The sequence below is a fragment of the Lynx canadensis genome, chromosome B4 (genome assembly GCF_007474595.2).
Source record: "Lynx canadensis isolate LIC74 chromosome B4, mLynCan4.pri.v2, whole genome shotgun sequence".
Classification (NCBI taxonomy): domain Eukaryota; kingdom Metazoa; phylum Chordata; class Mammalia; order Carnivora; family Felidae; genus Lynx; species Lynx canadensis.
In genome coordinates this window covers 89,542,834-89,560,882 of record NC_044309.1, presented here as the reverse complement: position 1 = coordinate 89,560,882, position 18,049 = coordinate 89,542,834, and the positions used below count along the sequence as shown (strand labels likewise).

Below are 18,049 nucleotides of genomic sequence, written 5' to 3'. Positions count from 1 at the left end.
GTGTAATTCTGTGGAATTCTTTACTCCCATTTCCACTAGAAGTCTACCATCTCCTGACATAGTATGCTAATTTTGAGACTCTTTACCTCTTAGTCAAATAAAAGTCTAGAAGGTAATAGAATTTGTCCATTATTTTTATGAAAAATGTGATTATTGTAGATACCTAGGAATGGAGAGTCCTGGGATGGTGTTTATGGCACTTGGGCCAAATCTTAGGGACTCTTGATTTGTACTGAAACCTAAAAGACCTGTCTCCCCATAGAGCAGACTCACTCGAGAGAGGCCCCGCACCCCCGGTTCATACAGCTGATGGTTCTTGAGGCAATTGCTGGTGAAACAGCCAGTCACCATTTAAAAAAAAATTTTTGTTTAATGTTTATTTCTTAGAGACAGAGAGAGACAGAGCATGAGTGGGGAGGGACACAGGCAGAGGGAGACACAGAATCTGAAGCAGGCTCCAGGCTCTGAGCTGTCAGCACAGAGCCTGACGTGGGGCTGGAACTCAACAGACTGCAAGATCATGACCTCAGCTGAAGTCGGACTCCCAACCGACTAAGCCACCCAGGCACCCCAGGCAGTCACTATTTTATATCTCTACAGGCTTTATTATTTTGGTGTTTACTTTTTTTTTGTTTTCTTATGAAACTGCCTTGGTCCTATTACTAATACCTGTGGAATTGGCTTTACGTCATTTATGTTTTAGACCTGACTGAAGATCTTTTAGTCACGTGTCAGGGTCTTGTTGCCTTGATCTGATTCCGAAGGTAACATAGGTGCTGCTCTTTCCTGACACGATCTTTTCTATATTCATACCCAGTCTTCTTGACTGTGTTCAGAGCAGTTCAGTCTGTCTGGGAGTCTTGGAATTAGGCAAGATATTTCTTACACTGGGTCTTGTATAATCTCTAGAGACGTCATTTTTGTGGGTTTTTTCCCCAGTAACATACGGATTGCCTTTCCCGTGAGTGGCTTGCCACTGAGTGGTAATTTCTGACAGCTGCAGCATTACACTAAATGATTCACAGCCAAGATAAACATTTTGGTCTGCCCTATAAAAGCCATCATAGCCACAGGAGAGCTGGCCCCTGGATATTGCCCTGAAGATGCTTTCTTGCCTTTCATGTCTGTACTTTTGGTTTTGTTTTTAAATTAAAAGTTCCTGACTTGGTAGGAATCCCCGTTTGGCCTTTCCTAAGACGCTCTAAGTTTTCTCAACAATGTTGAAGACTTAATTTCCTTTGAGTAAATGGTAGCTTTTCCAGTTACGAGCTGTTGGCTTTGTTTCAGTTACTTCTCTTTCATTTTCTCATCTGTAAAATGGGGGAAATATACTGCATCCTACAGTTGTGGTGAGGATTAATTGAGGATAAACGGTAAATACTGGCACAGAATAGGTGCTCGGTAAACATTAGTGCCCCTAGTTTCCATGGTGGATTGTCTTCACCATTCTAAAAGGTTTTCCTAGCCTGTGACTGAAGTGACTTCAGGTGTATGCTTAGGTCCTGTATAGGCCTACACTGTCCCCTACAGTAGCCACCAGCCACACGTACCTGTTAATGTCAAGTTAAATAAAATATATACAATGAATTTCCCCTTTTTTTTTTTTCACTTTAATGTGGTCACTAGACAATTTTAAATTGCATATGTGGTCCCATTGTATTAGACTCTTCTGGTTTAGGTCCTAACGAGGATTTGTGTACAGAAAGAAAATAGTCTAATAAACTAAAGGAATAAGGCAAGGTATAAATGCAGGACAATAACTTTAATTTCTAGAATGTTTATGTAGCACATTTAAGTTCTGTGCTCTTTAAGGAACCTTTTATCAGTGCACTGTTGGAATAAGTTTTCTGTGGTCTCCAGCCTATTGCAAACATTTTTTAGTATGTGTTAATCACTTTGAGAAACTATGAAAAGGGCTAATATCCTCCTTGGTAAAAAGTATTTAACTTTTGGGACACCTGGTTGGCTCAGTCAGTTGAGTGTCCCAACTCTTGATTTCGGTTCAGGTCATGATCCCAGGGTTGTGAGATTGAGTCCCATGTCAGGCTCGGGACCCCCATTCCTGCTCCCTCTCCTCCTCCCCTTCCCCTTCCGCCCCTCTTCCCCACTCGTGCGTGCTCTGTTTTTCTAAAAATAAAAAAATAAATTTAAAAAGCATTTAACATTTGAGACTTTTAAAAATGTCAGGAGTTCATTTGAAATCAAATTTAGTGAACTATAGAAATAAGTTGTAAACACTTTGTATAAATTAATTAGCCCAACATTTTCTCATAATTCATCAGACTTCGGGCAGTCCCAAAGAAGTTTTGAAAAATGTTTTGATCAATAACAGTATAGGTTGAATAAATACATAACTTCCCAGGGGCTTATATTACAAGTCTTATTAAACCTGTATGTGTTGTTGTTGTTTTTTAATTATTGTAGTTATGTTTGAATCAATGAGTCAGTAGACCTCAGTAAGTCTAGGCTATACAAAAATAATAATAGTAAATGCTGTTTGTCTTCTGGATGGGGTGGGGAACAGCTATATTACAGGTAAAAAAGAAAAATCAGACAAACTGTGTTCTAGATTGCTTCTTTTTTCCTCATTCTCATAGATGCTCGTTGCCAACATTGATTTGGGTCCTACTATTTTGGACATTGCTGGATATAACCCAAATAAGACACAGATGGATGGGATGTCTTTATTGCCCATTTTGGTGAGTATAAAGCCTTCAATCAGGCCTGAGCCAAGACTCTGAAATAAATTCCAGGGTGTACAAATTTAGACTTAAAAATTTAAATCTTAAACTACTAAATTTGGGGAACAAAATAGAATTTTTCTCTTCTCTATGGTGGGAAAGAGTTTTCTAAAAGACTGATTGGACCACATATAAAGAGTTCTGTATCCTCCCTTCCCTCCCCACTGCCCCAAAAAGAAACCATCATAAACAAAGTGAAGACAGGTGACAAACTGAGAAAATAGTTGCAACATACATGAAAAAGGGTACTTGGTCCTAATAGATGAGTTCTTAGAAAGCAGAGATTAATATCCCAGTAGAAAAGTGGGCAAAAGAAGTAACTTAACAACTCATGGAGAAATGAGAAATGGCCACAGTAAATGCAAAAACATTGCTCCAGTGCTCATCCAAGAAATGCTTAACCGAAGAAGGCCTTTATTGCCTACAGTACTGGCAAAGATTACAAAGATTTATACCCAGTATTTTCAGAAGTCTGAGAAAATAAAAACTACTCAGACTGTGTTCACAGAAGTGTGATCAGTATGAGCTGTCAGGAGGCTAAAGGTCTTTAACAAGACCTTTCACTTCAGAATATACACATTAAGAGGCTCCTGGCTGGCTCAGTCAGTGGAGTGTGCGACTCTTGATCTTGGGGTTGTGAGTTCGAGCCCCATGTTGTGTACAGAGATTACTTGAAAATAAAATCTTAAGGAAAAGAAATACATTAAGCAATTCCATCTGGGAATTTATTCTAAAGGAAACACACTTAACTCAAGAATATTTGAGCACCTCCTGTGTGTCTGACACTGCACAGAGCTAAGGATATGTGGAAGGATCAATATTAAGTTGGGAGGATCAGTATTAAAATGTGCTGAGGTTTACGGTGACTCATTATAGGTGACTCTTACTGGTCTGAACCTGTTACGACATATTATTAGGTAGTATATGCTTCATACGAGAGGACTCCTGTCACTCACATAAGTTACGAGATAGAAGAAATCCCCGTGAACTCATCACCTCGTTTAATAACCTCGTTTAATTCCCAGTGCTGGTGCATCCCCCTGTATGCCTCTCCCCATCCTGCCTACCTACCTTTGTATGCCCCGTGGGAGTGATCCTTTTCCTGAATTTCATGGTTACCATTCTCTGCATTTTAATTTTTTAGTAATGATGTACATATTCCTAAACGAAATACCTTAGTTTTGATATTGTTTTGCACTCTAAAAATTATACCCTACTGAATGTAGTCTGAGACTTTTTTCAACTCAGCATTGTTTCCAAACTGATACGTGTTGTTCACAGATGCCTAATTTCCATTGTATGAATGCATCACAACTTAATTACCTGTTTTGTCAGTGGATAAACCTTTCTGTTATGCTAGTTTTGTTTTAGGAACAGTGCTGTTAGAGCATTTTTATATATTTCTTCCAGTGAACATGTGTGTATATACCAAGGTATGGGAACTGCACATTATTCTCTTCTACAGATATTACCAAGTTATTTTTATAAAGAGGTCATCAGTTTACCTTCCCAGCAGCAACGTATGCGATTTCCCTTTGTTCTATATGAAACTGTCAGACAGCTTAATTTTTGCCAATCTAGTGGTTTAAAAAGACCAAAACTTTATTTGGTCCTACTACTGTGTGTGCATTTCTTTATTTATTAATGAGATGAATCATTTTAACAGCTTACGTGACTTAATTCATACAGTTTACTGAAGTTGACAGTTCAGTAATTTTTGGTATATTCACAGTTGTACAGCCGTACATAATCTAAATTTAGAACATTCTCACCATCCCAAAAAGAAACCCCAGATATATTAGCAGTCTCCCCCCACCTTCGCCCCCTCTCCCAGCACCAGGCAAGCACTGATCTACTTTCTGTTGCTATAGATTTGTCAGTTGTGGCCATTTTGCATAAATAGAATCATATGTGGCCCCTGTGACTCGTTTCTTTTCCTGAGTATAATGCTTTCAGAAATCATGTCGTAGCATGTATCGGTATTTCATTCCTTTTTATTACCAAATAATATTCCATTGTATGGATATGTCACATTTGTTAATCCATTCCTCAATTGATAGGTTTTCCCTTTTTGGCTACTGTGAATAGCGCAGCTGTGAACACTGTGTACAAGTTTTTGTGCAGACAGATGTTTTCAGGTCTCTTGGGTATATACCTATACCCCTGGGAGTAGAATTGCTCTTTCGTATGGTGACTTATGTTTAACTTATTGAGGAACTGCCGGACTATTTCTTAAGCAACTGCACCAACGGTGTATAAGGTTTCAAAATTTGCTGTATCCTTGCCAACACTTGCTGTTATCTTTTTATTACATCGTAGCGGGTGTGAAATGGTATCTCCTTGTGGTTTTGATGTGCACTTCCCTAACGACTGATGATGTTGAACATCTTGGCATGTGTTTATTGGACATCTGTGTCTTCTTTGGAAAAACGTCTGTTCAGATCTTTTGCCCATTTTTTAACTGAGTTTTTGATCAGTGAATCCTTTTTCATTTATGCTTTTTATGTTGCTTCCCTTGTGAAGTGCATCTTTTTGCCCGTGATGTCCTCCCTGTTTGTGACTTGTCCTTGCTCTACATTAAGATATGAGAACACAGGAGTTAAATGTATAAATCCTCTCTTTTATCGTTGGTGTTCTTTGTATCTTGTTTATAAAAAGGCTTCTGAACCTCGAGATCAAAAACAATTCTCCTAGGTTTTCTTAGAATAGTTTCATACTTCTCCCTCTTACACGGAAGTCTTTGGTGTATCTAGAATTGGTTTTTCTGGCATGGTATGAGGAATTCAGTTTCATTTTTTTCTCTATAAATACTCCGTTTTCTTTTCTGTTCCACACATGTGTCTTTCCTTGTACCAGGATCATTTTTGTCTTGTTATAAAGCTGTGTAATTAAATCTGTAAAGGCACACCTCTGTCATTGTCCTTGTGAGGATCTTAGCCACCTCTCATACAAACTTTAAAGACCACTTTTCAGATTAACTGAAAAAATTCATGTTGGATTTTTGGTTGATATGCTGAATCTATAGATCAGTAAAAGGAAAATTTACATCTTTTAATGTTCTCCATACAAACTTTATACTATATGTCCCCTTTCTAGTTAGGAAAAAAACCACTTCACTATGGGGATGAAATTACTATGCAGTTGACCCTTGAATGAGTATGAATTGCGTGGGTCCACTTACATGCAGGTTTTATCCAGTAAACATTGGAAAATATTTTGGAGATTTGTGACAGTTTTTAAAAACTAGCAAATGAGGGGCGCCTGGGTGGCGCAGTCGGTTAAGCGTCCGACTTCAGCCAGGTCACGATCTCACGGTCTGTGAGTTCGAGCCCCGCGTCAGGCTCTGGGCTGATGGCTCGGAGCCTGGAGCCTGTTTCCGATTCTGTGTCTCCCTCTTTCTCTGCCCCTCCCCCGTTCATGCTCTGTCTCTGTCTGTCCCAAAAATAAATAAAAAAAAAACGTTGAAAAAAAAAAAAAAAACTAGCAAATGAACTACGTAGCCTAAAAGTATTGAAAAAATAAGAAAAGGTTAAATATGTCACACATGTATAATTTATATGTAGACACTATTTTATTACTTACTACCATAAAATATATACAAATCTATCATAAAAATTTAACACTTATCAAAACTTACACAGGGGCGCCTGGGTGGCTCAGTCAGTTGGGCGTCCAACTTCGGCTCAGGTCATGATCTCACAGCTCATGAGTTCGAGCCCCACGTTGGGCCCTGTGCTGACAGCTCAGAGCCCGGAGCCTGCTTCAGATTCTGCGTCTCCCTCTCTCTGCCCCTCCCCTGCTTGCATTCTCTCTCTCTCTCTCTCTCCCTCCCTCCCCCCCTCCCTCCCTCCCTCTCTCTCTCTCTCCCTCCCTCCCTCCCTCCCTCTCTCCCTCTCCCTCTCCCTCTCTCCCCCCACCTCTCAAAATTAAACATTAAAAAAAAACTTCCACAGAACATACATGACACCATTCGAGACAAGTGTAAAAAAATTTAACAAGGCAGGATTAAATCATAAGTGCATAAAATTAACTGCAGTACATACTGTATTTTTGTATAATTTCCTAGCCACCTCCAGTTGTTGTTACAGTGAACTCAAGTGTCATGAGTATCTGCTTAAAATGCCATGTGGTGCTAATCATCTCTGCATGAACAGTTTGTCTCTCTAGTAAACTGGGTATGGTGGTAAATGATTTTGGTTCTCGTGTATTTTTCATTGCATTTAGTATAATACCATAAGCCTTGAATAACACCATGGGACTCTTACAAAGTGCCACCTGGGATGCTAGAAATGCTCCCAAGAACCTGAGAAAAGTCATGACATTATAAGAAAAAGTTGAATTGCTGGATATGTACTGTAGATCAGGTCTGCCACTATAGTTGCTCACCATTTCAAGATAAATTAATCTAGCGTAAACACCACTGTGGAAAAAAAATAAAAAAGGAAATTCGTGAGGCCATTACTGCAGCCATGCCAGGAGGCATGAAAACTTGACACCTTTTGCAAAATACCTTTTTATCTGGTATTGAAAATAATAGCTTTTATGTGGGTACAGGGTTGCTATACGAAAGACATACCTATAGACTCTTAAAGTGATTCAAGAGAAAGCAAAGTTATTATGTGACAACTTAAAGCAAAAGGAAGTTGAAGGATCTAAAGCTGGAGAATTTAATGTCAGCCAAGGGTGGTTTGATAATTTTAGAAAGATATGTGGCTTAAAAATGCCAATGTAACAGAAACAGAAGAACCTGCTTCTGTCAACCAAGAGGCAGCAGACAAGCTCCCGATGCCATTAAGAACATCCTTGAGAGTATCTGCCTACACAGGATTTTAATGCAGACAGAGGTTCCCTATTCTGGAGAAAAATGCCATGAAGGACATGTATTAGTAAGGAAGAGAAGGAAACACCAAGATTTAAGGCAGAAACGGACAGGCTAACTCCTGCTGTTTTGTACAAATGCAGTTGGGTTTATGATCAGGACTCCTGAGCCTTGAAGGGAAAAGATAAACACCAGCTGCCAGTTTTTTGGTTGTACAACAAGAAGGCCTGGACAATGAGAACCTTTTCCTGGATTGGCTCCATCAATAGTTTGTTCCTGAAGTCAGGAGAAAGTACCTTGCCAGTAGGGGACTGCCTTTTAAAGTTCTTTTGATATTGGACAATGAGGATGACCACCCAGAACCCCATGAGCTCAACACTGAAGGCATTGAAATGGTCTCCTTGCCCCCAAACACAGTGTCTCTAATTCAGCTTTTAGATCAGGGGGTCATAGGACCTTGACCTTCAGGGCTCATTACACACATTACTCTGTGGAAAGGATTGTCAACACTATGGAAGAGAACCCTGCCAGAATATCATGAAAGTCTGGAAGGATTACACCATCAAAGATGTCATTGTTGTAGAAAAAGCTATAAAAGCCACCAAGGCCAAAACAATAAATTCCTACTGGAGAAAACTGTGTCCACATGTGCCTAACTTCACAAAATATACAGTAGAAGAAATTGTGAAAGAGGTTGTCTATACGGCAAAAAGGAGGGGCAGGGGGGGTGGGCGGGTCAAGGGTTTCAAGATATGGATCTTGGAGGATTGACACTGGACAATCTGGCAGAAGGGTTTCCATTATTCAAGACTGCTTTTAACGTCTTCAATGCCATGGACCCTTCCATGATACAGGGACTGAAGCTAACGTAAACAGTGGATGAAGGATTGGTACCATATGGAAACGGTTTTAGAGAAATGGCAAGAAAGACAAAAATTACACTGTATTTCGTAAAGTTATACTGAGTGTGCCTGCCTCCCCTTCTACCTCCTCCAGTGTGGAGACAGCAAGACCGGCCTCTCCCTTCCTCCTCCTCAGCCTACTCAACAAGATGCTGGGATGAAGACATTTATGATGATCCTCTGTACTTAAATAGTCATCATGCCAGACGTTAAACTTGTGTAGGTTTTTGTCTTTGTGTAAAAATCTAGTAACTGTACAGCAAGAAATGTATCAACAGCATCACTTAAGTATTTACTGTGTGGAGTGTTGTGTACAAGGCTTTTACGGATGTGGATGGCCTATCCTTACATAGGCATAAGGTGAGTGATATTTAAAGTAAAATTAATGTGTTAGTTTTCTTGCCATTTGTGCTTTCAAAGAATAACGTTACCATGCCGTGTGCCTCTCTCAAAACTGGAGAAACTGGGTGTCAGCCTGTCACCACTGGTAAGAGTTTTTTAATGTAACCATGTTTTCAGTGCTGTGTTATGAATATGCCTGTAATACTGTGTGCCATAAATTTTGGCCATAAAAGTTATATAATCATCCATTAAGCTAGGCTACTGTGAAGCGTTCGTGTCAGCTGTACTAGGTCACCATAAAGCAGCCACATTACATGTTGCCAATGCATGAATCATTATACCCGTAATTAGGAGGGGTTTTTTTTCACATTTTTTCATTGTTGTTAAAACTTCTAAGTTTATTTTGAGAGAGACCGAGCTGGGGAGGGGCAGGGAGAGAGGAAGAGAGAGAATCCCAAGCAGGCTCCGTGCTGCCAGCGCAGAGCCTGATGCAGGGCTCCATCTCATGAACCAGGAGATCATGACCCAAGCTGATATCGAGTCAGACGCTTAACCAACTGAGGCACCGAGGCGACCCTCGTTTTTTCTTTTTTCATGTCTAGTGTTACCAATATGTATTACGTGTACAGTGTGTTATATCCCTTAAGGTGCTGACAGATCATCTCGTAAACAGATGACAGGCTTATGATGCGAGAAATACAGTACCATAAATGTATATATTCTCTTCCTCGCGATTTTAATATTTGCTTTTCTCTAGCTTACTTTACTGTAAGAATACATCATATAATAGGTATATACAGCATGTTAATTGACTTTGTTGTTAGTAAGGCTTCCGACCAATAGTAGGCCATCAGTAGTTGAGTTTTTATTTATTTATTTATTTTTAACGTTTATTTATTTTTGGGACAGAGAGAGACAGAGCATGAACGGGGGAGGGGCAGAGAGAGAGGGAGACACAGAATCGGAAACAGGCTCCAGGCTCTGAGCCATCAGCCCAGAGCCTGACGCAGGGCTCGAACTCACGGACCACAAGATCGTGACCTGGCTGAAGTCGGACGCTTAACCGACTGCACCACCCAGGCGCCCCGTGTAGTTGAGTTTTTAAAGAGCCAACAGTTACACGCAGATCTTCAACTGTGCAGGGTGTCAGTGCCCTTAACCCCTGTGTTGTTGGAGTGTCAGCTGTCGTTAATTTCTCTGCATTCTTGTGGAAGCACTGCTTAGGATTCCACCCTTCTCTTTGTTCCTGTTTTGTTTTGGAAGTTACTCTGGTGAGACCGCTGGTATATGAAGGTCGCAGAGCAGCTCGCAGCCCTAGCCTGCCCCAATTCAGGAGCTGCTGGCTGCATGCAGCTATTTAAGGTCACAGGAATAAAGCGAGGATTCAGTTCCTATGTGTCACTAGCCAGACTGTTGAACAGCACAGATACAGTACATTTCAGTCAGAAAATTCTGGATGGTGCTGCTAGAGATGGGAGGTTGGCACACCCGTGAGCCAAATTTAGCCCACCCCCATCTTCCATAGATAGTGTTATATTAGAATACAGCCACGTTTATCCATGTATGTATTTTCTAGGCCTGCTTTCCTGTACAACAGCAAAATCAAGTAGCTGCAGCAGAAACTATATAACCACAGACCCTAAATAGTATCTGGCCTTTGGCAGAAATGTTTAATGACGCTTCCAGACCATTAGTATCACCTGGAGACTAAAATACAGTAGTCATCTCTTATCTGTGGTTTCACCTTCCACGGTTTCAGTTACCCATGGTCAGCCACGGTCTGGAAGCAAATGATCTTCCTCCTGATGTGTTATTAGAAGATCAGTAGTAGCCTAATGTTATGTCACAATGCCTGTGTCATCCCCCTCAGTTCATCTCATCACGTGGGTATTTTATTCCAAGAAGGGTAAGTACAGTACAATAGATATTTCAAGAGAGAGACACCGCATTCACATAACTCGTATTACAGTATATTGTATTCGTTCCGTTGTTATTGTTAGTCTCACTGTGCCTTTTTTATAAATTACATTTTATCGTAGGTATGTATGTAGTAGGAGTAAACAGTATCTATAAGGTCCGGTACTATCCACAGTTTCTGGCATCCATGATGGGGGAGGATCTTAGAATGTACCCTCCACAGATGAGGGGGGGACTACTTACTTTTGCTTGGGTCCCATCCCCAAGATTATGGTTGATTGACCAGTGATATAACCTGGCTGTTGGGATTTTTAAAGCTCTCCTTGTGATTTTAATATTCAGCAAAATTTTGAGACAACTGATGTAGACTTCTCAGATACTCTTTTCTCGTCTGCATATTAACGATGCGCAAGTGTGGGGTTTTAAAGTCCACTCGAGTTTGACAGATAAGCTATTCCCCTGACTCCCAGCTTCCACAGCTGAGAGTTGGTAGAGTGGGTACCTGCAGAGGAGTTGATGGCTTCTGAAATCCTGTGACTTAACGATTTCTGAGACCTTGACCTGTGTGGGATTGTTCAGGCTTCATTATAGGATAGTGGGTTAGTAGGCGCGTTCCTGTCTATGCATCCCACTTTCCAGGCAGCTGTGGCATTCTGAGGCCTTGAACAGGCTACCAGTCCTTCCCACTGTGGTCAGCAGGTTAAGTGGGTGCACTGAAGTCCTTAGAGCAGCAGTTTTCACACTTGCATTCATCAGGAATGGTTTCCGGCCCCAACTAGGAATGAAGAGCTTGCATTTGCAGTAAGTTCCCACCTGATGCTAATGCTGCTGGGGAACACACCCTGAGAACCACTGTTTCAGAGTGTGCTTCTCAAGTTTTACTGTGCATATGAATCACCAGTGGATCTTACTGAAATACAGACCATGGCTCATTAAGGGTAGAGTAGGGCCCGAGATTGTGCATTTCTAACAAGCTCCCAGGTGTTACTGATAGACTGCTGTTAAAAATTCAGCTGAGTAAAGGTAAAGATCAAATTGGCTTCATTCAGTGATTTATTACTTGGGCAGTGGCTCATCTGGTAATAGAAAGGAGCTCCACCAAGCTATAAAAAAGCAAAGGTTTTTAAAGGCAGAAAGAGGGCAGAAAAAAGTCGTTAGCAAAGAATGCATCGTTTCAGGCATGGTAGCCCTCCTAAGGGGAATGGAAGGGCCCAGTGGGCAGATTACCTCACTAGTACTGACCAGATAATTCCAGGTTGACTGGTTACAAGTACAAGGTAGGGGGGAGGGGGGGCTGTAATTAGGTATTAAGTCTTGGTTTGCTGACGTGGAGTTTAGCACAAGTGACTCCATTTGGGGCCTGTTGTCTGTTTTTTTTTAATTTTTTAAAAATTTTTTAATCTTTATTTTTGAGAGAACTGTTGTCTCTTTTTAAATATGTGTATATATATATGTATATGTATATATATTTTAATCTTTGTTTTTGAGAGAGAGAGTGTGAGCGGGGGAGGAACAGAGAGAGAAGGAGACAGAATCCGAAGCAGGCACCAGGCTCTGAGCTGTCAGCACAGAGCCTGACGTGGGGCTCGAACTCACAAGCCGTGAGATCATGACCTGAGCCAAAGTTGGACCCTTAACCGACTGAGCCACCCAGGCGTCCCTGTTGTCTCTTTTTTTTTTTTCTTATTAACAGTTACCCCTTTTTGATCAGACTGTCAGCTTAACTGAGAGTGATAAGAATTTAAGGCATTAGTGTTGTTCTCAGATACTGCTCTATAGTTCTCGTAGCTTTTGTCCATTCTTTATGTGATATTCATAGGTCATGACATCTTTTGCTTAATCTCTGTGATATTCACAAGCCACAACTTCAGGTTCATAATCTTTTTTTTTTTTTAATGTTTATTTTTTGAGAGAGAGAGAGACCAAACACAAGCAGGGGAGGGGCAGAGAGAGGGGGAGACACAGAATCCGAAGCAGGCTCCAGGCTCTGAGCTGTCAGCACAGAGCCCGATGCGGGGCTTGAATTCAGGAACCGTGAGATCATGACCTGAGCCAAAGTTGGATATTTAACCAACTGAACCACCCAGATGCCCCCAGGTTCACAATCTTTGAGTCAGTCATTCATTTCACTCCTTTTCTGACATTCCAATCTTGGAGAGATCATTTGCTTGATGGTTAGTGGCTGTGAACACACATTTAATGCTTTTGAGAGAATACAGTGCACCAGGAAGATTATGATGATTATTATGGACAGGATAATTCCCAATGTTTGTAGTCCCCAAGACCCAAACCAATCAGAATCTGTCAAAAAAAAAAAAAAAAAAAAAAAAAATCCCACTGAAGGAGTCACCTTTTTGAGCAAAGTGGCTTGTTCAGGAATCTTACACAACTGAGTTTCAACTTCCCCAGAAGTGTTATTCCAGCTACAGTATAGCCATAGCACAGAAACCTCTGTGTTAAGCTAAAATACAATCAACGGCTATTCTTTTAACAAGAACAACTTTAGCCAGAGAGTCTAAGGAGCTTTTTCCGGAAGCTATTGTTTTCTGCTTTCTCTGCCCCTCCCCTGCTCCCATTCTCTCAAAAAAAAAAAAAAAAAAAACAAATTTTTTTTTTCTTGAAGAGTGGAGAGGTTTCTGTCGTATTCTAATTTATATTTACTAATAACCAGAAAAGTATCTGCCAAAGGAGGTGATTTCTGAGTCATGAATGTCTCCTGGCAATTTCTTTCTAACTTGATGTATAAATCCAAGAGAGTCAACCAGTGAGGTGTCTTAGTTCACTGTGGAAAGTCAAGGGCACAGTTAGATAATCTAAGACATTGCCTGGCTGTGTGCCAGCTCTCTCAGCATTCATAGGCCCAAGGAGAGTGAAAACCACCACAGACAAAGACAGACTGGATCAGGGCACAGATCATCTCCGTTTAAGTGGTAGTGTTAATGGATCATTCACAGGATTTGCTGTGTGTACCTGTTCAAACCAGGGGACAGTTAGGTTTTTAGCACATAGGGAAAGAAAATCTCCCAGCCTGAAATAGTCATTCTAAATGCCTTGCAGAGGTGGGTGCTGCTGGTGAGATATTTCCGTGAAAAGGGACAGGTCTGACCTGTATAATCATGAGAACGTGAGGGAGCAAGTGTACTAAGATTTACATAAATACTTGGGTCTGAATCCGGCACATGACAGTCATAAATGGAGAAATGTGAAACAAGGCAGAGGATGTTCTGGCTCTAAGAGTCGAACTTGGTAAAAGGCTTCTTGAAGGGGTGGGGGGCTTGATCATGGTTTGTAGTAACATTGGGAATAGAAGAGAAATTGGTCACAGGGAACACCAGAGGATCTCTAGCATCATGGGTAGATCAGAATCTTTGATGACAAATCCCGCAGTCTGAAAGGTTACCTTCCTTAGCACTTCCCTGAGAGATAACAGATCAAGCATGTTATTTTTATGGGCCAAGACAAGAGTAAAGGAAAGGAGGGGAAGGTAAAAAAATTTCATGTTTGGTTAAAAGTATGAAGTCTTGGTCCAGGGGGAAGCAGTCTACTTTGATGTCATTTGCTTGTCTTCCTCATCAGTTTGATTTGGAGGTTTCCAGTGTCTGTATATGACCAGATGTCAGGCGGAGCCTTCTTAAGCTGTGAGGTGTATACCCAAGGCTCAGTGCCTTCTAGTTTTGCAGCAGTGTTAGTGATCAGGAACCACTTGGTGAGGACCTTTCCAGTGGGGTTTGAAGGCTGTTTTCTTATGATGTTTCCAGGACATTCAATCACCAGGCTCTAAGACTGGGACTGACAGGATCCTTTGAATTGGGATCCAGGAAAGCTTCATTAACCTATTGATAATAGGCTTTAGCAAAAGACGTTAAAGACTTACAGTATCATGTCAGGCTAGCTTGAAACAAGGCATCAACAGAAAGTTGTATACCAATAGACATTGGTCTACCAGTAACTGTCTCATGTAGTAGAATGAGTTCGTTTCCCAAAGTGGGTGCTGTGAATAGTCGTCAAGGCCAGAAGCGACGCCTTAGGTCAAAGGAGTCCAGTTTTTCAGCAAGTTTAGAGATTTGTGAGTTTGAGGATCCCATTCATTCTCTCAGTCTTGCCTGATATAATCGAGGGTGATTGGGACAGTGATCATTTCAAGAGGTTTGCAAAGCTTTCATTAATGCTTGTATGATTTGCCCATTGAAGTGGGTGACTCAATCACTGGTGATTACAGAAGGTATACTCGAAGTGGAAAACAAGTTTTCTAACAGTTTCTCTGCTGCTGTAAGGGCATCAGCTTTGCAGCAGGGCAAGGCTTCAACCTATCTGGAAGACATACATACAAGAAAATATAACCCATGCTAGGTGAAAAATGAATGAAATTCAGTTGCATTTCTGCACAGGGTCTGGAAAGAGGAGGTTTGAGTTCTCTGAGAACAAAAATAGTTTTTTCAGGATTATGGTCCTGATAGGTCAGACATTTATAGTTCTTTAAAGAAGTTTCACCACCGATGTTTTTTATAATTTGCGTCATCTTAAATGCACCATGGTTGGGGAAGGAATGCCAAAGCCACAAAATGGGATTTGCCAGGGAGCCAGGAAGAAAGGTCTTGATTTTCCTGTAACCCCAGTCGTTTATTAAGTTTACAACCATTGTCTTCCAATCTTAATTTCTCTGTCTCGGGAACAGAATGTTGTCACGTTGCAAGGATGAGACCTCACCCTTTGCCCCACATGGCAAACTTCTGGCAACAAGATGTCATTTTTTGTAGAAGCAGAATAGACTTGATCCACATTTGCCACAACCTGTACAAGTTCTGTCGCTGCTACCTTTGCATGAAAGCCAGCTAGGGTATTTCCCTGATACTCAGGTTCAGTCTTTTTAGTGAGAGCCTCAGTTTTGATGACAGCAGTTTCAGAGGGTAAAAGAATGGCAGTAAGAAGTTTACTTGCCCATTTTTGATTGGGGTCCCAGTGGACATAAGAAAACCCCTTTGTCTCCATAACATCCCCAAATCATGGGCCTGCTGGCTCTCAGTGTAACAGTTCTACCTTTCAGGAATTCGCATGCTGAGGTGGGGCCATAGAATAGAGCTCTGCTTATTGGGCCGAGTGAGCTTGTGGGAGATTAACAGCATAACCTGCTTGGAAGTTCCCTTTCTCGTATTTATAGTGTGACCCATCAATAAATAAAACTACTCAGGTTAGTCAAAAGGGGGATGGATGTCTTGTAAATCAGGATGCAGTGTCACAGAATGGGACGTTACTACCCCACAGTCCCAGGCTCCCTTGCTCAGGCAGGGGCAGTAAATGGAGCAGGATTAAGAATGTCCTGACACTTACGATGCAGGTGAGGGGGTAGGAGTCGAAAGAGTTCCTAGGAGGTTAGTCTGCTTGCAGAAAAGTGTTGGAAGTGTGAGTCCTTTTGGAATTACGAAGGCTTTAAGCTGTGTTTGGGGTGTGTAAAGAAATGTCATTTCCTAAGGTTAAATTCACCGAGGCTTCTAACTGCTGCTGGAGCTGGAGCCTGGCTGCACAGGCTCTAGCAGGGGAGTCGAGCCGTATGCTGTAACAGGCCTGTATTTATTGCCTTGTTCTTGCATCAGCATTTCTTGTGCTTGATGATCTCCTTCACACACAAATAAGACGTAAGGGTTTTGCTTTGGTTGGTTTGGTATCTCTAGGGTGGGCGGTTCTTCTGGTGCTTATTTTAGTCTTAAAAAGGCCCGTTCATGTTTATCTTCCCATTCAAGGGGTTCAGGGACTGATGTCTCGGTAAATTCATAGAGTGGGGAAGCCAACAGAGAAAAATTAGGAACCCGTAATGTGTAATAGCCAGCTAGGTTAGAAATCCACAAAGCTATGCTTAGCTTAATCCTTTTTGGAGATAACTGGATTCCTTTCGTGCTTAGATTATGACCTGGGGTAATCAACAATGTCTAGAAATGAGATTTTTTTTCCTCAGAGACTTTATGTCCCTTTTCACCTAACTGCTACAGCAAGTCCGTGGAACTCTTTATGGAGACCTCTTTGGTAAACAAGCATAGAAAGAGATGGTCTGCATATTGTAAAAGGATCGATTTCCCAGGAACTGGTGGAGGATGAAATCTTGGTGGAATACATGGGGGAAATAAGGGACCTCAATGAATCCTTGAGGCCTGACTGTCCAGGTGTATTATTGATTGTTCCAAGTAAAAGCAAATGGATATTGGCTGCTGGAGTTCACGGAGATGCTGGAAAAGGTTGAACAGGTGTATAACATTGAACCATTTGAGTCTGGTAAAACTTAGGTATTTGAATTTGGGACAACTGGGAAATGGGGAAAACTTGTTAATAGCTCTCAAGTCCTGGACAAGTCACCATCCTCTCCCGTTGGGTTTCCAGACTGGCAAAATCTGCCTGTTGCAGGGGCTGGAACAGGGAACGATTAACCCCTGGGCAAGGTGTGAGGCCTTGGATAGCCTAATGCTTTAATGGATATTGGGGCAACATAAGAATAAGTTTAGTCCTATCTGTGAATTTCTGTAGGCTCTGCACTTGTTATCCTCCCAATGTCAGAATTAGAAGTGGCCCACAGATTTTCAGGCATCTCAGTTAAAATAGGGGGTTTTTGTTGGAAGTCTTCCTCATTTATATCAAGGACAAAGTATAAAGAATGGAAGATCAGGTTCAGGTTGGTCAGGAAATTGTAGGGTGAGGTCTTATTAGAAGCAAAACTTATTGGCCCTTTAAATTTAGAAAGGAGGTCTCTACCTAATACATCGGGGCTATATCACAGAGCCAAAAAGAAGGCTTTTTAGTAAAAGGTCACAAAGTCATTTGTCCTGGTTTGAGGTAGAAATTCTGTCTAAACTTGATTAGATACCCCTAGTATATAAACTTTCTTTTCACTCTGAGGAATTTGATGTCCTATGAGAGTGGGGTTTAAAGTAGAAAGTGTAGGGGCACCTGGGTGGCTCAGTCAGTTGAGCATCTGACTATGGCTCAGGTCATAATCTCGAGGTTTGTGGGTTCGAGCCCGTGTCAGGCTCTGTGCTGACAGCTCAGAGCCTGGAGCCTGCTTGGGATTCTGTTTCCCTCTCTCTCTGCCCCTCCCCCACTAGCCCTCTGTCTCTGTCTCTCAAAAAATAATAAACATTAAAAAAAAAATTTAAAAATTTTTTTAAAAATTAAAAAATAGAAAGCATAGCCTTGTTAGCTATAGAATTTAGCAAAGTATACTTCATTAATTTTAGTTTCCCCTTGGATGTTCAAGGGTATTACTGGTAGGAGTTTCCCTGTCGGTTTTGGGAAGGGCCCCACATGGGAGCTCTCCCTTGGGAGCATCGAGGAATTTGTGTAGG

The 18,049-nt window shown here is 41.3% G+C and overlaps 1 protein-coding gene across 1 annotated transcript in view; it reads left to right on the top strand.

Annotated features, from left to right (window-relative positions):
* Window positions 1-18,049, top strand: part of GNS (glucosamine (N-acetyl)-6-sulfatase) — a 56,540-nt gene that overhangs the window by 23,783 nt on the left and 14,708 nt on the right. Inside the window, exon 10 of the mRNA XM_030323136.2 lies at window positions 2,598-2,699. Coding sequence (XP_030178996.1) covers window positions 2,598-2,699 — 102 coding nt within the window. The remainder of the gene's footprint in view (window positions 1-2,597; window positions 2,700-18,049) is intronic.